General features: G+C 39.3%; 1 protein-coding gene across 1 annotated transcript in view; it reads right to left on the minus strand.

Moving 5' to 3' along the window:
• The window catches only part of morc2 (MORC family CW-type zinc finger 2), a 102,722-nt gene that overhangs the window by 1,188 nt on the left and 77,732 nt on the right, over positions 1 to 23,802 (minus strand). Inside the window, exons 18-25 of the mRNA XM_072247812.1 lie at positions 16,663 to 16,737; positions 14,752 to 15,114; positions 13,446 to 13,619; positions 9,317 to 9,371; positions 8,857 to 8,998; positions 6,671 to 6,865; positions 5,903 to 5,996; positions 667 to 855 (exon numbers count right to left, since the gene is read on the minus strand). Of these exons, the coding sequence (XP_072103913.1) occupies positions 667 to 855; positions 5,903 to 5,996; positions 6,671 to 6,865; positions 8,857 to 8,998; positions 9,317 to 9,371; positions 13,446 to 13,619; positions 14,752 to 15,114; positions 16,663 to 16,737 (1,287 nt within the window). The remainder of the gene's footprint in view (positions 1 to 666; positions 856 to 5,902; positions 5,997 to 6,670; positions 6,866 to 8,856; positions 8,999 to 9,316; positions 9,372 to 13,445; positions 13,620 to 14,751; positions 15,115 to 16,662; positions 16,738 to 23,802) is intronic.

Consider the following 23,802-nt stretch of genomic DNA (forward strand, 5'->3'; position numbering starts at 1 on the left):
AAAAGTCCTATAGAGCTAACTGGTTGATACCACTCAAAATCGTCCTCTTGTATTTAGGTTGTAGAAAGATTACAGAAATCTATTGGTATTCTTCTATTCTAAAGACACAGTCCACGTCCGTCCACCCGTGCCAAAACCAACTCAGACTGTCCCTACCTGGCCAAACTTCCCTCTTACCTTTCACAAATTATTCTCCCTCTTCTCATTAACCTACATGTGCCCCCTAATCTGTACTTCAAATTTAAAGCATTAAGGGCTTCCTCTTCCCATATTTCATCTTTACACCTCTCCAATACTGCACTCAAAATTGAAGAATTGTGATTTCAGAGGTTCCCATCCTCAGGTCCACAGAACCCTCCATTAATGAATAAAAAAGGTTGGGAACTCCTGGCTAAGACACTGGAGACATTACTCTACTTTTCTCCCTGCACCTCCAACCAATTCCAACCACTGGAATAAGCTCTCTTTCATGAATGGCTTAAGGTCTGAATTCTGCTTCCATTTCCCTTTCTTCCCCACTCAATCATATCATTCTTTTAAACCCGTCTGAAAATCCAGTTTTGACGCCTGTCTTTTTCTCTGATCACATTGCTACATAAATGTTTTTAATGCTTGTAATAATCTTTGTATAACCCTGAACAATAAACTCATTCAGGCAACAGATACCTCTTGTACTTTCCGCAGAAGCTCCACTATATTATTTCTCAGTTTGCACAACTTTTCCTGTGCATCCATCAGCTCTGCGTCATTCTGTTGCAACTTTTTCTCGGTTGTTCGGACCCGCTCTTCAGCACGGGTCTGGTAGGCAGTGCAGAGATTCTTCAGACCCTCTTCATATTGTTCAAAATAATCTTTCTGTATTTGCAAGCAAAAGGAAACATTTTTCAGGCTAGCAATTATAGGAAAGCAACTTTAATAAGTTTGGGCATTTATGTACTCAAGATATTCCCAATGGATTGGTGTTTGATAAGACCATAAGACATAGGTGCAGAAGTAGGCCATTCGGCCCACTGAGTCTGCTCCACCATTCAACCATAGGCTGATCCAATTCTTGCAGTCATCCCCACTCCCCTGCCTTCTCCCCATACCCTTTGATGCCCTCCCTGGCTAATCAAGAATCTATCTCTGCCTTAAATGCACACAATGACCTGGCCTCCACAGCCACCCTGGCAACAAATTCCACAGATTTACCATTCTCTGACTAAAGTAATTTCTCCATATCTCTGTTCTAAATGAACGTCCTTCAATCCTGAAGTCATGCCCTTTTGTCCTAGACTCCCCTACCACGGGAAACAACTTCGTCATACCTAATCTGTTCAGGCCTTTTAACATTCAGAATGTTTCTAGAAGATTCCCCCCTCATTCTCCTGAACTCCAGGGATTACAGCCCAAGAGCTGCCAGACGTTCCTCATACAGTAACCCTTTCGTTCCTGGAATCATTCTCGTGAAACTTCTCTGAAACCTGTCCAATGTCAGTATATCCTTTCCAAAATAAGGAGCCCAAAACTGCACACAATACTCCAACTGTGGTCTCATGAGTGCCTTATACAGCTTCAACATCACATCCCTGCTCTTGTATTCTATACCTCTAGGAATGAATGCCAACATTGCGTTCGCCTTCTTCACCACCGACTCGACCTGGAGGTTAACCTTTAGGGTATCCTGCACAAGGACTCCCAAGTCCCTTTGCATCTCTGCATTTTGAATTCTCTCCCTATCTAAATAATAGTCTGCCCATTTATTTCTTCCACCAAAGTGCATGACCATACACTTTCCAACACTGTATTTCATTTGCCACTTCTTTGCCCATTTCCCTAAACTATCTAAGTCTCTCTGCAGGTTTTGCTTCCTCAATACTAGCTGCTCCTCCACCTATCTTGTATCATCGGCAAATTTAGCCACAAATACATTAATACCATAGTTCAAATCGTTGAGTAGTTTAAATAGTGGAGTAACATTTGCAATTTGCCAGAATCTATCGATTCTTGAAAGATCATTATTAATGCCTCCATAACCTCTCCAGCTACTTCCTTCAGAACCCGTGGGTGCATTCCATCAGGTAGAGGAGACTTATCCACCCTCAGACCATTAAGCTTCCAGAGCACCTTCTCAGCCATAATTTTCACTGCACATACTTCACTGCCCTGACACTCTTGAATGTCTGGTATACTACAGATGTCTTCCACTGTGAAGACTGATGCATAATAAGCTTTCAGTTCCTCTGCCATCTCTGCGTCTCTCATTACAATATCTCTAGCGCCATTTTCTATTGGTCCAATATCTACCTTCAATCTCTTTTTACCCTTGTTTTTACTTAAAAAAGCTTTCTGTATCTTTTTTGATATTAGTCGGCAGCTTCCTTTCATAATTCATCTTTTCCTTCCTAATGACCTTCTTAGTTTCCTTCTGCAAGTTTTTAAAAGCTTCCCAATCCTCTATCTTCCCACTAGCTTTGGTTTCCTTGTATGCCCTCTCTTTTGCTTTTACTTTGGCTCTGACTTCACTTGTCAGCCATGGTAGTGTCCTTCTTCCATTCGAAAATTTCTTGCTATTTGGAATATATCTGATATGTATAAAAGCTTTGGATGTGGATGCAAGAGGCATGATCAGTGTTCACTGATGACACAAAGCTTGGCAGAGCTGTGGATAAGTGAGGGGTAGTCTAAGACCTCGGGTGCCAGGATCAGGTCTCAGATCAGGTGCACAGCATTCTATAAAGAGGGAGAGGTGAGCAGCCTCAAGTCGTGCATATTGGTACTAATGACATAGGTAGGTAAGGAGGTCCTGAAGAGAGAATATAGTGTGTTGGGTAGAAAAGCGGGACTCCCAGGGTAGTAATCTCTGGATTGCTACCTGTGAGGTAAGAATAAGATGATTTGGCAAATGAATGTGTGGCTAAGGTAACTGGTGCAGGGGGCAGGGTTTCAGATTTCTAGATCATTGGGAAATCTTCTGGGGAAGGTATGACCTGTACAAAAAGGGCGGGTTACACCTGAACCAAAGGAGGACCAATATCTTTGCAGGCAGGTTTACTAGAGCTGTTGGGGAGGGTTTAAAATAATCTGGCAGGAGGTTTGGGAAGCAGAATGATGGGGCTGAGGATGAGGCAAATGGTATACAAGAAGATGTAGTATGTAGTGAGACTGTAAAGAACAGGCAGATGATATGGCAAAATTACAGTCAGTGAGATGCTGAAGTGTAACATGATAGTAAAATTGAAAAGGGTGATGAATACAGGACTGAAGGTGTTATAATTGAATGTACGCAGTATACAGAATAAGGTAAATAATTAGAGATTGGTAGGTATTACGTTGTGGGCACCACGGAGATGTGGCTGAAAGAAGATCACAGTTGGGAGTTAATTGAAAGGACAGGCAGTTAGGCAGAGGGCGTGAGGTGGTTCTGTTGGTAAAAAGTGCAATCAATTCCTTAGAAAGAGGTGACATAGTATGGGAAGATCCTCATGGGTAGAGTAAGAAACTGCAAGGGTAAGAAGACCCTGAAGGGAGTTACATACAGGCCTCCAAATAGTATCCAGGATGTGGACTGAAAATTACAATGGGAGATAGAAATGACATCTTAAAAAAAGGCAAAGTTATGATAGTCATGCGAGATTTCAATATGCAGGTGGATTTGGAAAATCATGTTGGCGCTGGATGCCAAGAGAGGGAATGCCTATGAGGTGGTTTTTTAAAGAGCAGCTTGTGGTTGATCTCATGGGGGAAAGGCAATTCTGGATTGGGTGTTGTGAAATGAACCACATTTGATTAGGGAGCTTAAAGTAAAGGAACTCTTTGGAAGCGGAAGCAGTGATCATAATGATAGAGTTCACCCTGAGAAAGAGAAAGAGAAGATAATGTCAGCTGTATCAGTATTACAGTGGAGTAAAGGGAATTACAGAGGCATGAGAGAGGAGCTGGGCAAAGTTGATTGGAAGGAGACACTAGTAGGGACGATGGCTGGAGTTTCTGGCGGCAATTCGGAAAGCAGAGGATAGATGCATCCCAGAGACGAAGAAGTATTCTAAAAGGGGAGGATGAGGCTAACAAGGGAAGTAAAAGACAGCATTAAAGAAAAAAAAGAGAGGCATATAGAATAGCAAAAATTAGAGGAAAGTTAGAGCAATGGGAATCTTCAAAAAAAATAATAGGCAACTAAGAGGCAGAAGAAAAAAGATGAAGCAGGAAAGAAAGCTAGTCAACAATATAAAAAGATACCAGAAGTTTATTTTACTCTTTATATATTTGAAAGAGACAAGAGTAGCTATTGGATTGTTGGAAAATGACGCTGGAAAGGTAGCAATGGGGACAAAGAAACGGTGGAGGAACTTTTAAGTATTTTGCATCAGAAATGAAGACACTAGCAGTGTACTAGAAATTCAAGTGCCGGGCAGAAGTGAATGTAGTTGCTATTACTAAGGAGGTGGTGCTTGGGAAGCTGAAAAATCTGAAGGTAGATAGTTCACCTGGACCAGATGCACTACTCCCAGGTTTCTGATAAGAGTTAGCTGAAGATATTGTGCAGGCATTAGTAGTGTTCTTTCAAGAAATACTAGATTCTGGAATAACTCCAGAGGCGTGGAAAATTGCAAATGTTACTCCACGCTTTAAGAAGGGAGGGACTCTGAAGAAAAAAAACATATGCCAGTTAGCCTGACTTCCAGTAGTTTGGAAGATGTCGGAATCCATCATTAAGGATGAGGTTTCAGGATACTTGGAAGCGCATGACAAAATAAGCCAAAGTCAGTATAGTATCCTTAAGGGGAAATCCTGCCTGACATGTTTCTTGGAATTCGTTGAGGAATAACAGGCATAATAGACAAAGGAATCGATTAACATTGTCTACTTGGATTTTCAGAAAGCCTTTGACAGGGTACCACACAAAAGCTGCTTAGTAATATAAGAGCCACGGTATTACAGGGGTCGGTGTTGGGACTGCTTCTTTTCAAGTTATATATCAGTGATTTGAATGCCAGAATTGATGGCTTTCTGGCCAAGTGTGCAGACGAAACAGAGAATGCAGAAGAACTTAGATTGGGAGAATGGACAAAGAAGTAGCAGTGTTGGGAAGTGTATGGTCACGCACTTGGGTAGAATAAAAGTGTAGACTATTTTCTAAATGGGACAAAATTCAAAAATGAGAGTTGCAAAAGGATTTGGGAGTCCTTATGAAGGATTCTCTTAAGGTTAACTTGCAGGTTGAGTTGGTGGTAAGGAAGGCAAATTCAATCAACACAATCAGCAAATGCAATGTCAGCTTTCGCTTCTAAAGGACTAGAATACAGGAACAAGGACGTGATGCTGTAGCTTACTAAGACATTAGTCAGACTGCAATTAGTGTTATGAATAGTTCTGGGTTCCTTATCTAAGAAGAGATGTGCTAGCACTGGAGAGGGTCTGGAAGAAGTTCAGGAAATGAAAAGGTCTCCCTCTAGAGGAACGTCCATTTAGAACAGAGATGAGGAGTAATTTCTTTAGCCAGAGTATAGTGAATCTGTAGAATTCATTGCTACAGGCAGCTGTGGAGGCAAAGTCATTGAGTATATTGAAAATGGAAGTCGATAAGTTCTTGATTACTTGGGGCATCAAAGGTTTCAGGGAGAAGGCAGGAAAATAGGGTTCAGAGGGATAATAAATTAGCCATGATGGAATGGCAAAGCAGACTCGATGGGCTGAATATCCTAATTCTGCTATGATGTCTTGTAATCCACAGAGTGATGGTGATGTGTTGTGAAATGGCCTGATAAATGGCAGATGTTTAATCCAGATAAATGCACGGGAGTACTACAGAGGGTAGGATATACATCATAAATGGATGAGTCCTAGACAACAAAATATATGCATTGTAGACAAAAATAGGGCATATTAAAGGAGGTACCCGGCACATTGAGCTGAATCTTACCAGAGGGAATGAAGCGAGTTCTTCTGGCGTCATGGAACTTAGCTCCTCCTTTGTTATCCTGTAATTTGGCGGCAGAAAGTACCGCAAAGTATTTCTAAATAGAAGGAATAGAAAATTATTAAATTGTGTTCATGTCTCATCTATTATGAATAAAATTACAGCAGATTTGAGTGAAGGGAATACAATGACAGCAAGACGTTCTCTGTGCATCGAGCACCTTTTTCACAAATCTCTAGAGTAGTCAACCATAACCACTCAGTCATGGTTAACTGAATGAAGAGTGTTAATAAACACATTAATGACCACAGGAACAACGTGGCCTTCGGTTCTATCCCCTACGGTGACACAACAGTAAAGTACATAACAACAAGAGAAATCAAAGTTAAAGTAAGAACACGGCAAAATTTTTTTTAAAACTGCTACTGTTCTAACAATCACTCGTGTGAGCCTTACTGGAAAAACAAGAATCCAACACTGACCAGTTTCAGACAGGATACAGCACAGAAGATAGTATGCTCCTGTTACTCAAGAGCTAGACTGGATATGAAGAAAAGCAAGTTCCGAAAGCCTCTAGAACCTAATGCATCAAATATAAATCATTGCCTAAGGTGAGTGAATATTGCAAAGCAAATTATTCCCTATTCCTGAGAGGAACAATTGGACAACCACTGCACAAATTTATCACAAAGAGAGCATGTTTAAACTTAAACACATTGTTTATGGTTACACTTGCACATTTCCCTTGATCTGAGTTGGAAGCTCCTTTACCTGAAGCTGAGCACAAGTGCTTCCACTGTCTCTTTGCTAGTGGTTGGTTGTGTAGTGTCTGGCTCCATCCTGGTACTGTCCGAAATTGACCCTGTTTCCAGCGATATGTCTTCCTCTCCACCCAGTGTGTCAGGTGTCTGGTACTCAGGAGACGGTGGCTTCATCAGCCTCACATCCATACATCCTTTCTCCACCCTGCCGGAAAACACAATAGCAGCGAACTAAATCAACACCTGATCACATGATATATTATAGGAATGGCTATTTGACACAGAAGACACTCATCTGTGGAAAGAGAAACCGTCAAAGAACGCTGAACAGAACGAGGAAAGTGAGAAATCAGATTAGTTCTAAGTGCCACGTACAAGACAAAAGACAAGGACCCCGTTGCTAAAGTGGTAAGGTGTAGATTAAATTACCTATTTGATTGTTAATAGCAGGGATTCCCAACCGTTTTTATGCCATAGACCAATACCATTAAGCAAAGGGCCCATGGCCCTGGGTTGGGAACTCCCGATTAGAGCGGCACAAAATACAGAAGAAAAGGTCTGGAAACAGGAAGAGACTGCAGATGCTGGAATCTAGAACAAAATACAAACTTGTGAAATAACTCAACCACCTCTGCCTCCAGAGGGTGTGTAGGTTGACTAGCATCTGATGGTTGATGTATCTGGATGAGACACTGCACTAGGTACCAAAATGTAGACTATGCCTTTGCCTCCACAGATGCTGGTGCACTTGTTCAACCTGTCCAACAGTTTTTTTTTTTACCACTAAAGGTAAATGTAATAGCTCTAAGGTGCAGACCTGTAGGAAAAATCCAACAAGGCAAAGTTTGCTAGAAAACTTTAAAAACTTTCTTTGTCTGATTTCAGAACAGCTAGATGGTATTTTTAAAAAAAATCAGAAAGCTGGTTCCACAGATTTCTATATAGTCAGGATCAAAATGGGACATTTTTCTGTGCTTGAAAATAAACAGCACAACAGAAGTAATAGAATCATTCAGGAAGATGATGACAGTGATACAAGCATATAAAAGCAAAGCAACAAATTGAGGAGTATAACCACAAAGTGGGTAAAGAACCTAATATGAGATTTAGAATAAGACCTTTTAGTCCCACTGCACTAGTTATATTTTGCAAGTTAAATATCTCAATTTACAAAATAATTGTAAGTGGATAATGAATATTTGATATTCACTTTAAGGGTTGAGAAACAAAGCAAAACGTGGAGGAGTTGGAGAGAGGAAAATGAGCACAAATATTTGCTTTCAAGCATGAGTCTACAAATTTACTTTATTATGAAGTGAGAGGGCAGTCAGTCTTATTTCAAAATTGGAAGGACGAACAGACAAGGAATGCAGGTGGAGTAGCTCTGCAATGATCGTAAAATAAGAAATTTGCTGTTCAGACAGGCATTTGTTTATTGGGCTTTCGATTATGCTCTGGAAAGAGCAGGTGGCCTTGGAGAAAGTGCCTGTGACATCTCTGTTACAAATTATGTCACATCCCTGTTATTTTTTTTATAGCCAGATGGTAAAATATTCACATAATTATTTTTTCCTACCAAATACACATTCACAGATGCTGCTAATATTTTTATTTAACATCCAACAAGTCATTTTACCAGTATGCTTCCCTTAAAATTTGTTTTTACCCTGCAAATTATGAAACAATGTTCTTTCTATTTAATGAAAGTATAAAAAACTGCAGATGCTAGACACCTGAGGTTAACAGAAAATGCTGGGAACACTCAGCGGTCAGACAGCATCTGTGGAGAGAAAAACAGTACAAGTTCATGCTATTAACATTTAAAATAATAAAATGTGGATTACCCAATACATTCTTGGAACACCATTGTATTCTACTACGGGAGCAGCCAGTTAACACAACTATATCTATGTACCTTTGCAAATTTTGTATTCATGTGGTCATTGTGTCTTTATAGTCACGGGCATATTCTTAAATAACATTGAAGGAGAAAGTTTTTTGTTTAACGCAGGTGTTGATGAAGCAATATTTAGATGCAAGGTAATAGATTAAAACAAAATTCTACCATCTGGAAAATATCACATTTTACTGTCACAATTATAAATCATACATACATTTAAAGTCACGGCATTAATACAGACACTTTACATTGTAGAGCAGGGACAGAGGAGGTTAAAAAAAGCACTATTTTCTCACCATCGGTCTCTAGGAGTAGATGCAGTTGGGACATAGTCAAACTTGACTTTCCATCGCACTGACTTTTTGCTTGCTGCTACAGCAGTGACTCGTCCCGTGTACCATTCCTTATTCACCTTTACTTCTACTAGAAGTCCCCGGTCTGCACACAAGAAGGATGAAATATTTAAATAAGATAATGTGGATTACCCAATATACTGATGGAAAGATGTTTTAAATGACACTGGGGAAAAAATTAGAATCTTTTAAAACAAGTTGAAGCTCTGAGTATGACCTGGTATTTCCTGCAATGCCCGGATTGTTAACTTACTAGCTGTGAATCATAAAAATTAACAGTGTTCATTTGATTCATTGGGTCCACAATGGCAAAACAGGTTACACAAATCAGAATGGTGGAGCATTCAAGGACATTTCAATACACCATCCCATGTTCTGGAGAAGTGCAAAACCCGATCCTCACCTTTCAGAGCGTTAGCCTGCTCCTCTTCATCCACCTCTCCTCCACTATCCGAAATCTAACAAAACACCAAGATACTCATTCAGGAAATACAAAGCTTTAGTTTTAAATTTACAAAGAAGAGAACAATGATTACCTTTTGCATTGACAACTAAGCAGAAGCATGCTTTTGCATTATATTGGTTCTAAGAGAAGAAATGAAGGTGGGAAAGAAAGATGGTGGTTGAGGCTTCAAAGAGACACCCTTAAGGAAACTCTTGGAAAAGAAACCTTCACATCAAATGCCCCGTTACCAAAGACTATTGGAGTGGGATACACAATGCCCTACAAGACAACTTTAAATGTGAAATACCCTTAGAAAGTAAGACCATAAAATTTTGGGTATATACTTCAAGAAAGGTTGAAAAGAGATAAATATTTAATGAATATACTGCTGGTGGTTGGTCAAAAGACCTTTACCAGGAAATGGTTATCACAGGAGAGCCCAACTTTAAATGTATGGATGGAAATTACAATGGACATTTACAAAATGGAGAAGATAACAGCATCTGTTAATCGTAAGTTGGAACAATTTGATTCATACTGGGAAAAAATGGTTTAACTACAGAACACCTCATAGGCCTGATTTAATTCTCACAAGTCAATGAATATGTTGTAAAAAAAAAAAATCACTCCCTATTTTGTACATAGTTTTCTTCTTTTGATTGTTCTTCTTTTCCTCTCCTTTCTATAAGTGTATACCTCAGATAAATATTATGTGGAGATTTGTTTCAAATATAAATATATGATATATATGTACAGTATCTGAAATACATCTCATGGAAAGTTTTGAATGATGATGAACTTAAATAAAAAATAAATTACAAAAAAAAGGAAGCCTTCACGTCTAATTCAAGTGAAAAAGGCAATTAAAAGAAAATCCCCTAAATTTCATGTTGCCTGGTGCTCTTAATATGAAGGAGGAACTATTGGATAAAAATATCTTGCACATTTCTTACTTCTGTCCTCAGAGTTATTCAAGAGTTTTTCAGACCTGACAACTGCATTTTCAAGTCTTTTTTAAAAATTTCTAAAGGTTTAGGCGAGGGGAAAACACAACCACTGCACAACACAATGGAAAAGTGCTCAAAACAGTTCTACTGTTGGCTCGTGTGGTAAGATAAAATAGCTCGACATAAAGCAGGAAGTTGCCAGGTTCAATCCCTATGGGTAACAGCTAGTCCAGAATGGATTTAAGTGTTTTTGAGAAAATAATACCATAAGACCACAAGACACAGCATTATTAGGCCATCTGGTCCATCAAGTCCACTCAGTCATTTCATCACAGCTGATCCATTTTTCCTCTCAGCCCCAATCTCCTGTCTTCACCCCATATCCCTCAATGCCATGACCAATCAAGAATCTATCAACCTCTGCCTTCAATATACATAAAGACCGTGGCAACAAATTCCACAGATCACCACTCTCTTGCTAAAGAAATTTTTCACCTCTGTTATAAAAGTACGCCCCTCTATTCTGAGACTGTCTCCTCTGGTTTTTAGACTATCCCACTATAGGAAACATCCTCTCCACATCCACTCTTTCAAGACCTTTCAACATTCGATAACTTTCAATTAGCTCCTTGGAATTCCAGTGAATGCACCCAGAGCCATCAAACGCTCTTTATATGATATGCCGTTCAATCCTGGAATGACTTTTGTGAGCTTCCTTTGAACCCTCTCCAGTTTCAGCACATCCTTTCCAATGAGGCCCAAAATTGCTCACAATACTCCAAGTGAGGCCTAACCAGTGCTTTATAAAGTCTCAACATTATATCCTTGCTTTTATATCCTAGTCCTCTTCAAATGAATACTAACATTGCATTTGCCTTCCTCACTACAGATTCAACCAGCAAAATAACTTTTAGGGAATCCTGCAAAAGAACACCCAAGTCCATTTGTGCCTCAGGTATTGGTATTTTCTCTCTATTCGGAAAACAGTCTACCATTTCATTTCTTCTATCAAAGTGCATGACCATAAATATCCCAACACTGAATTCCATCTGCCATTTCATAGCTCATTCTCCTAATCTGTCCAAGTCCTTCTGTAGCCTCTCTACTTTCTCAAAACTAACTGCCCATCCACTAATCTTCGTATCATCGGCAAATTTTGCAATAAAGCCAATTCCATCATCCAAATCTCTGATATGTAACGCAAAAAAGAATCGGTCCCAACACAGACCCCCTGTGGAACACCACTAGTTACTGGCAGCTAGTCAGAAAAGGCTCCCTTTATTCCCACACTGTGCCTCCTGCCAATCAGCCACTGCTTTATCCATGCTAGAATCTTTCTTGTAAACCATGGCCTCGTAACTTGTTAAGCAGTCTCATGTGTGGCATCTTGTCAATGGCTATCTGAAGATCCAAGTATATGACATTCACCAATTCTCCTTCGGTTATCCTGCTTGTTATTCCTTTAAAGAATTCCAACAGATTTGTCAGGCAAGATTTTCCCTCAAGGAAACCATGCTGACTATGGCTTATTTTATTTTATTTTATTTTATTTTAACAATCAACTCCAACATCTCCTCAACCACTCAAGTCAGACTAACTGGTCTATAATTTCCTTTCTTCTGCCTCCATCCCTCTGGAAGAGTGGGGTGATATTTGCAATTTTCCAGTCTTCCAGAACCATTCCAGAATCTAGTGATTCTTGAAAGATCATTAGTAATGCCTCCCTAACCTCTTCAGCCACCTCTTCCAGAATTCTGGGGTGTACAACATCTGGTCCAAGTGACTCAGCAAACTTCAGACCTTTCAGTTTCCCAAGAACCTTCTCCCTAGTAATGGCAACTTCACACACTTCTGCCCACTGACCCTCTCGAACTTCCGGCATACTGCTAGTGTCTTCCACAGTGAAGTCTGATGCAAAATACTTATTCAGTTGGTTCAGCATTTCCTTATCCCCGTTACTGCCTTTCCACTGGTCCGATATCCACTCCTGCCACTCTTTTACGCTAAGTATCTGAGAAACTTTTAGCACCTTCTTTAATATTATTGGCTAGCTTATTTTCATATTCCATTTTTACTTTCTATTTTTAGTTTCCTTCTGTTAGTTTTAAGGCTTCCCAATCCTAATTTTTGCTCTATTATATGCCATCTCTTTGGCTTTTATTTGACTTTGACTTCTCTTGCTAGCCATGGTTGTGTCATCTTGCCTTTAGTATACTTCTTCCTCTTTGGGATGTATATATCCTGTGCCTTCTGAATTGCTGCCAGAAATTCCAACCATTGCTGGTCTGCCATCATCCCTGCCAGTGTCTTTTTCCAAACAATTCTGGCCAACTCCTCTCTCATGCCTCTGTAATTCCCTTTAGTCCACTGTAATACTGATACATCTAACTTTAGCTTCTCCTTCTCAATTTTCAGGGTGAACTCCATCATATTATGATCACTTCCCCGAAGAGTTCTTTTGCCTTACACTCTCTAATCAATTCCAGTTCATTGCACAACATCCAATCCAAAATAGCTGATCCAAAAAGCTATCTTATAGGCATTCTACAAAGTCTGTTTCAGGTTCCAGAAGCAACCTGATTTTCCCAATCTACCTGCACACTGAAATCCCCCATGACTACACCAACATTGCACTTTTGGCATGCATTTTCTACCTCCTGTTGTAATTTGTGGACCACATCCTTACTACTGTTTGGGGGCCTGTATACAACTGCCAACAGGGTCTTTTTACCCTTGCAGTTCCTTAGTTCTATCCACAATGATTCAACACTTTCCAGCCCTATGTCACTTCTATCATTTGGTGCTGTCCAGCATATTACTTCAGCTGATATTCACGTGCAGACTTGAGGACAGTGCAAGGTTCAACCGACAAATCGATCCTTTAGACTCATTTGAGTATAATTTCCAGGCAAGACACAGCGTGATATTCAACACCACGGCATCATGATCACAAAAGTTAACATCTTTAGGAAGGCATGTTTAAAATACACAAAAGCCAGAGACTGGGGCCAAATTAGCAGATCATTTCAAAGAATATCAAATAATAAATGGCAAAGGGACAGATGAGAGGACTAAAGGGGGAGTATATAATAGAGGCTAATGATGGACTCCATATAAAACAGTGTTTATACTTATGTTACCTCCACAACATCTGTCACATCTTTCTTCAAACGCTTTGATTCAGAAACTTTGGGTATTGTCTTTGTCTTCCTTTCTTCCTGTTCTTTCTCTTCTTCCTCGTCCTCATCCTTCTCCTCCTCCTCCTCCTCCTCACTACTTTCTATCACTGTATTCCTTTTTCTTGTTCCCACAGACTGTTGGGAGAGAAAAACACTTCATAAGAATATCCTGGAATCGTTTCTACAGTGAAACAGCAAGAATCCAGGCCACTAAGCCTGCACCAATGATCAAGCACCATTTATAATCTACGCTCATCCCGTTTAATTCTTCCTCAATTTTTATCCAATTTCTCCCATGTTCTACCAATCACACAGCTGGGACAATTAACTTACCAATCTGTACGTCTTTGGGAGACAGTAGGAAAAGTGACCATATGGTCACGAGGAGAACTTGCAAACGCCATGTGGCTAAAAGCAAGTTGTTTTATTCCTGAGCCAATGGCTCTATTTTGCCACTATGCAGCTCTATAAGTAAAAAAAAATCTCCTGGCAACTATCAATGATCTAGTTTAGAAGAGAGTTTTGTTTTGCAAATGGTGAAGCTTTTGTGGAGAGTTCTGAACAAAGTTATAAGACTGTAAAAATTCTCTTTCTTTCTTCCTCTTTTGTAAGTTTCATCATTGAACACAGAAGCAGAGTAAATAACAGCAAGCACCTGTTTAAGACCGGGGTGGCCAAGTTATCTCTGGGATCTCCTCCCAAGGTTCTACCCTCACTTTTTAGAGGAAACATCTTGCCTCTCTTCTAGGTACCAATTATTAAAAAATGCAATGTCAAGAACTACTGTCAACTGCAAAAAAATACATTTGATAATCAGTTAAGTGCTTTTACGTTAGATTTGAGGACCTCCTTCGTGCTTGAAAGCAGGATATGAACCTACCTTAGTAGCCAAATACAGGACCCAGAATAAAGTTATCCAGATCCTTATGCAATACAAGACAAAAAACAGTGCCAACTTAATTCTGAGAGCACATTAAAAAAAAGTATTTAAAAGTTTGTGCTTTACCCCAATAGAGACTAGGAAAATGTCTATTTGTTAACACATCTGTTAACACATCTGTAAAAAAAATATTTAAAAGTTTGTGCTTTACCCCAATAGAGACTAGGAAAATGTCTATTTGTTAACACATCTGTGTGATACACTATATTCCAAATTAAGAGCCAATCACGAAGCAGCTAAATTAGTCATTTTGGTGATAATTATATTTTGTTAAAGCTGCTTCTCCTGCATTTGACAATTCATTTTACACAAAATTATTGTAAATACCTGCATAGTCCTACTCAGTGTCTCCTTTTTGTGTCCCAAGGTCTTTGTTCCTTTCACCTGTTGGCTCTTTGTGTTAACAGAGATAGGGGAAACATTCCTGACAGAAGTAGATGGCTGCGCTCCGTTCCTTGGAGATATAGGGGTTTGTTTTGCAGATGCTGTCAGTTGTTGCTGTGATCTTGCTGCATTGGTGACTGCTTTCTTAACAGTAACATTGGTGTGAGTAGCCACAGCTTTGCTTGCAGATCTAGATGCTCGTATTGAAGCTTGGGTCTTTACTGAAGGTGGATGGCTTGGGGCATTTTTGATGATATCAGCCAGTGGTGGTGATCGCGGCCGCTGGCTACTCGAAGAAGCGCGACTCTACAGAGAATTTAAATAAATACTTTACCTTAGATATTGCCTCAGAAGATGAGCAGGAAGATCAATAAAGTTTTGTTCTACTTGGATAGAACCACAGAACAATACAGCACAGAAACAGGCCTTTTGGCCCTTCTTGGCTGTGCCAAACTATTTTTCTGCCTAGTCTCACTGACCTGCTCCTGGACCATATCTCTCCATACACCTCTCATCCATGTACCTGTCCAAGTTTTTCTTAAATGTTAAAAGTGAGCCTGCATTTACCACTTCATCTGGCAGCTCATTCCACACTCCCACTACTCTCTGTGTGAAGAAGCACCCCCCCCCCCACAATATTCCCTTTAAACTTTCCCCCCTTCACCCTTAACCCATGTCCTCTGGTTTTTTGGTGTATCTACCTCCCTGAAGCTATCTATAATCTCCCCATCCTCCCGAATGATCCGGAGGTTATCCAGCTCCTGCTCCAGTTCCCTAACACGGTTTGTTAGGAGCTGCAGCTGGATGTACTTCTTGCAGGTGTCGTTGTCAGGGACATCGGAGGTCTCCCTGACTTCCCACATCCTGAAAGAGGAGCATTCCAACATCCTGCCTGCCATTCTCTCTACTCTAAACAAACAAAACAAAACTTACCGGAACCTACCTTCACCTCTGCCTGTTCACGCCGAAGCCTGCTGAGCCAAAGCCGTCCCACTCTGCTCCCTCTCACTTCGCTGCCCGCTGTATATGGCAGTCTTTTTTTTTTAAACCTTTGGCGCTCTACGTCACGCGCCTGCGCAGTCCAGCCTCTTTTCCCCGAGCAGTGTAAAAAATAAAGACTTCTCTCTGAGATTCCTTTACTCCTTCACTCTCAGCCTCTTGCTCCGATTTAAAAAAAGACCATTGAAAATTCCTCTTTTTAAACCTTTGGCGCTCTACGTCACGCACCTGCACAGTCTAGATATGTTTGTGAATTTCATTTTTCTCAAACTGTGAAATGGTGCAAAGGTGAGAAGTCTCAACACATTCACAAATTGTTATTCTAATTAAATTTTATTTCTTTTACTTTGATAGTGAACACAGTAACAAGCTCTCCTCTGTGCCACCCATGTGGACAATTAACCCACTATCTTGTACATCTCTCTGAACCAGAGACGCTGGTGCTGTAATACCGTTGTTGTCTGCTACACTATCATGTCTCCCCTTGTGTTTACCTCCAGTGTCCACCAGGGCACGATCACTAATGATGTGCAAATGCAATCACCACCAAGTGACTCAGCCAGACATCACAATTACGACCCCGACATTTCCTACCCAACACCACAGTGGAATCATCACTTTTACCAAGGCTCAGCAGTTCAACAATAACTACATTATTTACGGACAGGAAACAAAGTCCATAAGCTTGAGGTTTCTAAATTAATGCACAGGTATAAAAATGACCACCTCAATGTGTTTATAACAGAATGGAAATGTCTCAACTAACTCATCTATTACGATATTATAGTTCACAATCTTGACTCACTTATTCTGTTGATTGCTCGGTAACCACTCACAAACTTCTCCACTACTCACCTCCTCTGATGGACTGCGGCTGATGTCTAGTGGAAGTCTCTTTAAGTCAGCCTGGGAGCGGACAGGAATGTTTTTCTGTGAACAGGTAAACAAAAAATCAAAAATCAAATTGCAAAAGACTGAAACTAATTCAACATAGTTGAAGGCAAATTAAATCTCCCCAATCACAAGCAAAAATGAACCTGCAGATGCTGGAAACCCAAGCAACACATACGAAGAGCTACATGGAGCTTAGAAAAATAGAGGGCTATGGGTAAGCCTAGGTAGTTCTAAGGTAAGGACATGTTCGGCACAGCTCTGTGGGCCGAAGAGACTATATTGTGCTGTAGGTTTTCTATGTTTCTAAAATGCTGGAGGAACTCAGCAGTCCAGGCAGCATCTATGGAAAAAGAGCATACTTGACGTTTCAGGCCAAAACCTTTGCTTAAATTTCTCCATTTTTTTATTGCAAGCAGAAATACTTTAATTCTATAGGCACATTACAGATGGTGAGCTTGAGCACAGATGTGACAACTCTGCAGACATACCGAGAAAGTTTTAGCAAGGATAAACTGGTAATATTTACTTTGAAACAAAGGTAGCTGAAGGAATATTTGGTTGAGGGTCAGTGGCTCAACTAGGAAATGGCTGCCCATCAGCTCCAGTGACTCGGGTGTATCCCTGATCTCCGGTGCTATACGAAGTTTAGTTTTCCTCTGAGCTGTTTCCTTTGTGACATGTTTCTTTGCATATCACAAAGACATGCTAACTGGTGGTTTAGTTGGTCCCTGTAAACAGCCCTTAGTCTGCAGATGAGTGGTAAAATCTGAGGGGAGCTGATGGGAGCATGTAAGGAATAAATTACAGGGAAAATGGGATTGCTAAGTGAACCCGCATTGACTCAATGGGCAAAAATGGGTCCTTCAATGCCAAAGGAAAAATAAAATATTTAAATTGAGCAGCAAAAAAAAATCCCTCTCTCAGCACAAGGGACAAAACACAGGGGCACAGATTTAAAGTAAATTATTTCGACACCAGTTTAAAATTTTTGGGTATCAACTTCTCAAAGGATCTCCCCTGGAACCAACCTATTTATACAGCACTAGACAACGGGGTGACCCGTTAGGGCACCCCTTGAGAGAAGGGTAGTGCAGTTTGATGTGGCCAGAATGAAAATTATATTTTCCTGAATACTATTGGTATTGCTTTGCTTTGGAAACTGAAGTAGAAAACCTCAGTTTATTAAAGAAGAACAACATGTAGCAAAGCAAATATAGCTCCTTGTTTAACGAAGAACACTTTTGATAGCATCATTTCCGGTTTATCTGCCACCCTCGTGCCTCTCGTTGTCATTCTGGAGACGTGCAGTCCTTTCATCCCGTCTCTTCAGCTGTTTGTTCTTTGTCTCCGATCCTGGAGACGTGCATTTCTCAGTTCCTTTGTCTCTTCCTCTCTCCTCCTTCTGTGCTTGTTTTTGTCATTCTGGAGACATGCAGCCCTTTCATCCCCCGTCTCTTCAGCTCTTCTGCTGTTTGTTGTTTGTCTCTGATCCTGGACACGTGCATGCCTCTCCTCCTCTGTCTCTTCTCTATTCTTTTTTTGTCCTGACTCTTTGATCCTGGAGTCATGTGGTCCTGGCCTCATCTGATTCTTGTTCTCTCCCTCTCCTTGCCGCTTCCCGACGACTTTTGGCACCATATCTTGACCATAATGTCTCCCTCCCCTTTCCACGCGGCATAATTAGGCTAATTTTTTTAACCCTAATGCTGGATAGAAGATACGAAGCACTAACACCAAAGGATGCTGATTTTCTTGATGATGTGGTTGGTGCTCCCCTAAATGGACATGATATAGTCACCGCTGTCCTTTGACTGCAGCAAGGGGTTTTACGGGTGTCTCAAAGTATGTCATTACAATAAGATTTAATTATCTCTTATTGATGGGTGGCAGTTAGATCTGTCCCAATCCTGTACACGCTAATGGTGACTAGCAGAATGTGACCCTGCGAAATAGAGCTGCCCTGCCCTTTTGCTCTGGTAGGTGTCGCTGCTGAGGCTGGCCGCGTGCATGCGTCGGGCTGTTGCATCCTGATTTCCATGATGGCTGATCGGGTCTCGGGTGAAAGCCAGCTTGATTTTTGGTGAATGAGCAATTTTAAATGAATATATAACCCTGAACTTTGCCTGCATTCTGTAAGTTAGCATATTTTAATTCGATTTATCCAAAAAAAAGGGCCACTGTAATGCACCGTTTGTGCTAATTAGAGGTCACAAACAGACAAACAGAGCATGAGAGTTTTAGTAGTATATAGATGCAATCATAAAAAAAGGCATGGCAGCACCTAGACTTCATTAGGAGTTTGAGATTTAGTATGTTACCAAAGACTCCAGCAAATTTCGACAGATGCACCATGGGGAGCACATCACTGCCTAGCATGGAGGCTCCAGAGGATGAACAGGATTGGGAAAAGCTCGAAAAGTGTTGTGGCCTCAGCCAGCTCCATTAGCCTCCGCACCATCAGGGAAGTCTTCAAAAGGCTGTGCCTCAAGTTGACAATCATCATTAAAGAACATCATCCAGGACTTCTTTTCTACAATCAGGGTACAGAAGCCTGAAGATGCACACTCAATGCTCTAGGAATACTCCATCATCAGGTTTCTTGCTCTTTTATATTTCTTAATAGTAATATAGAACATTTTTTTTGCTGCCACAAAACAACACATTTCACAACTTATGTCAGTGATAATGCAACGTGATTCTGATTTATCAGCTATGGATACCCCAGGAAGTTAAAATCTTTCTCATGATTTGAGTTTGGGCATTTTACCTACTCCAATTCAGCTTTTTGGAGTCGCATCTCCAGCACTTCCATAGGGGATATATACTTGCATACGGCTTCTGATTACTTTAAACGTGTTCACATCAGGGGAAGTTAAGAGTGATGAGGAAAAGCCTTTTCACCCAGAAGGTTACAATTAGAAAGTAAGTGCCCGAAAGGACAGCGGAGGTAGAAAATCAGTGCATTTAATGCAAGAACAAAGCAAATGAGCTTAGAGCGTGGATCACTACTTGGAGCTATGATGTGGTGGCCATTACAGAGACTTGGATGGCTTAGGGGCAGAAAAGGTTACTTGAGTGCCAGGCTTTAGATGTTTCAGAAAGGATAGGGAGGGAGGCAGAAGAGGTGGGGGCGTGGCACTGTTGATCAGTGTGTCACGGCTGCAGAAAAGGAGGAAGCCATGGAGGGGTTGTCTACTGAGTGGCTGTGGGTGGAAGATAGAAACAGGAAGGGGTAAGTAACTCTGCTGGGTGTTTTTTTTAAATATAGACCACCCAATAGTAACAGAGACATCGAGGAGCAGATAGGGAGACAGATTCTGGAAAGGTGTAATAATAGCAGGGATGTCGTGGTGGGAGATTTTAATTTCCCAAATACCAATTGGCATCTCCCCAGAGCAAGCGGTTTAGATGGGGTAGAGTTTGTGAGGTGTGTTCAAGAAGGCTTCCTTTATTTTTTTAATCTTTTTATTAATTTTCAAATTCATCAACATAGCAACAGTACTAATCCAAAGAGATTGGGATTACATTATTGGTAACTGACATATGCAAGTAAAAACTACAGATAATACAAGTATATTAGACCTCCCAAGCTCTTAATATAATTAAACATGATAAAAAGAAAAATGAAAAAATATCAAGGGGAAAAAAAAAACAAAATAAAAACTAAACTAAACTGAAACAAATCCTGAACTAAACAAAACTAAGCTATTATATTAGATCGAATACAATCATTAATGTCGTTAACACCGCTCCTCTGTCCATATATTTTAGGTTAATAAAAAGGATTCGGAAAAGGTCAAGCTACATCATATGAAAGTGTTGAATAAATGGCCTCCGAGTCTTCAAATTTAACCGAAGGATCAAAAGTGACACTTTTGATTTTTTCTAAATTTAAACAAGATATAGTTTGGGAAAACCACTGAAATGTAGTAGGTGGATTGATCTCTTTCCAATTCAATAAAATGGATCTTCTAGCCATTTTGTAATAAATGCAATCATCCGACAGGCTGAAAAGGATAAATAACTATGTTCCATCATTGGTAAACCAAAAATGTCGGTAATAGGATGAGGTTGTAAATCAATACATTGAAATAATATCAAAAATATCTTTCCAAATTTTTTTCATTAAGAGGGCAAGACCAGAACAAATGTGTCAAAGAAGCTATCTCAGAATGACATCTGTCACAAACAGGATTTATATGAGAGTAAAAACGAGCCAGTTTACCTTTAGACATGTGGGCCCTATGCACTACCTTAAATTGTATCAACATATGTTTAGCACATATAGAGAAAAAGTTAACTAATTGAAATTTTCTCCCATTTCTCTATAGGTAAGTGAAGTTGAAGTTCCCTTTCCCATTCATTCTTAATTTTATCAGCTATACCTGGCTGTATTTTCATAATCATATCATAACTAATTGCTGTTAAACCCTTCTGATAAGGATTTAAACCTAAAATTTTTTCCGATATCAGTTGGATATAAAGTCAGAAAGGTAGGTAGCGTAGTATTTAAAAAGTTTCTAATTTGTAAATATCTAAAAAAAATGGGATCTGCATAAATTATATTTATTTATTAGACAACTCTTCAAAAGACATGAAACAGTTATCCAAGAATAAATGACGAAAACATATTATACCCTGCATTTTCCATATCAAAAGGCTTGACCCATAAGAGGGTTGGAAGAAAAATTAGATATAATAGGGCTTGATAAAATAAATTGGTGCAAACCAAAAAATTTACGAAATTGAAACCATATTCGTAATGTGCATTTAATTATTGGATTAACCATTTGTTTAGTTAATTTAGACAGAACAAAGGGAAGCGAAGTTCCTAAAATGGAAACCAATGAGAACCCTTGTACAGAATTACATTCAAGGTTTACCCATTGTGGACCTGGAATTATATCCAAATCTTGTGTCCCAAATATTAAATATCAAATATTAATTACCCAGTAATAAAATCTTAAATTTGGCGATGCCAAACCACCGTCCTTTTTGGACTTCTGTAAGTACTTTTTACTTGGTCTAAGATTTTTATTCTGCCACATATATGAGGAAATTTTAGAATCAACAGTATCAAAAAAGGGTTTAGAAATAAAAATTGGTACCGCTTGAAATAGATATAAAAATGTAGGTAGAATAATCATCTTAATAGCATTGACTCAGCCAATCAGTGATAAAGACAATGGGGACCATTTAGTAAACAACTGGTTTAACCTGATATAATTAACGGTAAAAAATTGAGCTTAAGTAAGTCCTTATGCTTCTTAGTAATTTTAACACCCAGGTAAGTAAAATAGTCAGTAATCAGTCTGAATGGTGAACGTCTATAAATTGGAACCTGCATATTTAATGGGAAGAGTTCACTCTTACTAAGATTCAATTTGTAGCCAGCAAAGTTACTAAACTGAGCAAGCAGGGATATTACTGCCAGAATGGATTTCTCAGGGTTAGAGATATATAGTAATAAATCATCTGCATATAGTGATAACTATATTATCTCGCGGGTAACGTCAAGTATATTAGGTGAGTCACGAATAGCAATAGCTAAAGGTTCCAAGGCAATATCGAGTAATAATGGACTAAGAGGGCAACCCTACCTAGTACCATGAAATAACTGAAAAAAGGGAGATCTTTGATTATTGGTAAATACCGAAGCTGAAGGGGTAAAGTATATCAATTTAATCCAAGATATAAATACCAGACTAAAATTGAATTTCGCAAGTATATTAAATAAATATGTCCATTCGACTCTGTCAAACGCTTTCTCAGCGTCCAGTGAAATGACACGTTCTGGAGTTCTAGATGAAGAAGTATAAACAATATTCATTAATGTCCTAATATTAAAGAAAGAATAAAGATTTTTAATAAATCCAGTCTGGTCGACAGAAATAATCTGAGGCAATACATTCTCCGGTGTAGTTGCCAGTATTTTAGAAAAGATCTTGGAATCCATATTCAGCAAGGATATAGGCTAATATGATGCACATTCAGTAGGATCCTTATCTTTTTTAAGAATTAAGGAAATAGAAGCTTGATAAAAAGATTGTGGTAACTTACCTATAAATAATGCACCCTTAAAGATTCTACATAACCAAGGAGAAAGTACAGTAAAGGATTTTAAAAATTCTACTGTATAGCCATCTGGACCAGGTGCTTTACCTGAATTCATCAAAGAAATAGCATCCTTTATTTCTTTTTCCGTAATAGGTGCATCTACTTTTAAACGTTCATTGGGCGGTAATTTCTGAATATTCAATTTCCTTAAAAAATTCATGCATTGTAGTGGGGTCATCAGGAAATTCTGATTGATATAAAGAAGTATAAAATTCTTGAAAGGATTTGTTTATCTCATCATGATCAACCGTCAGAGTACCATCTCTTTTATGAATCTTAATGATCTGGTGTTTAACCGAAGCAGTTTTCAATTGGTTAGCAAGTAATTTACCAGATTTATCACCATGTATATAAAACTGATCCCTAGTTTTAACTGATTTTCAATCAAGGATGTTAGTAATAGACTATGCTCCATTTGAAGTTCGACTCTCTCTTTATAAAGCTCCTTACTGGGAGCAATAGAATATTTCTTGTCAATTTCTCTAATTTTGTCAACCAGCTTAAGCATTTCATTATTAATTCGTTTTTTCAGTCCAGCAGAATATGAAATATCTTGTCCATGGATATGCTTTAAGTGTCCAATAATACCCCGCTGGAAATTTCTTCTGTAGAATTTGTTGAAAATATAAAGTCAATCTGTTCCTTAATAAAATTAACAAAGCCTGAGTCCTGAAGCAGAGTGGAATTGAACCGCCATTGTCTAGTACTAGAAGATGTATCCATTAACTTAATAGATAGTTTCAATGGTGCATGATTGGAAACAGCAATGGAATCATAGTTGCAGCCAATAACAAATGGAATTAAATGAGAATCAATAAGAAAATAATCAATTCTAGAATAATTATGATATGCATGCGAAAAAAATGAAAACCTTTTATCCTTGGGATATAAAAATCTCCAAATTTCTGAAATTCCAGAATCAACCATAAAAGAATTGATAGCAGTAGCCGATTTGTTCGGAAGTGCCTGATTAGACATAGATCT

The sequence above is a fragment of the Mobula birostris genome, chromosome 31 (assembly GCF_030028105.1).
Source record: "Mobula birostris isolate sMobBir1 chromosome 31, sMobBir1.hap1, whole genome shotgun sequence".
NCBI classification, from domain to species: Eukaryota; Metazoa; Chordata; class Chondrichthyes; order Myliobatiformes; family Myliobatidae; genus Mobula; species Mobula birostris.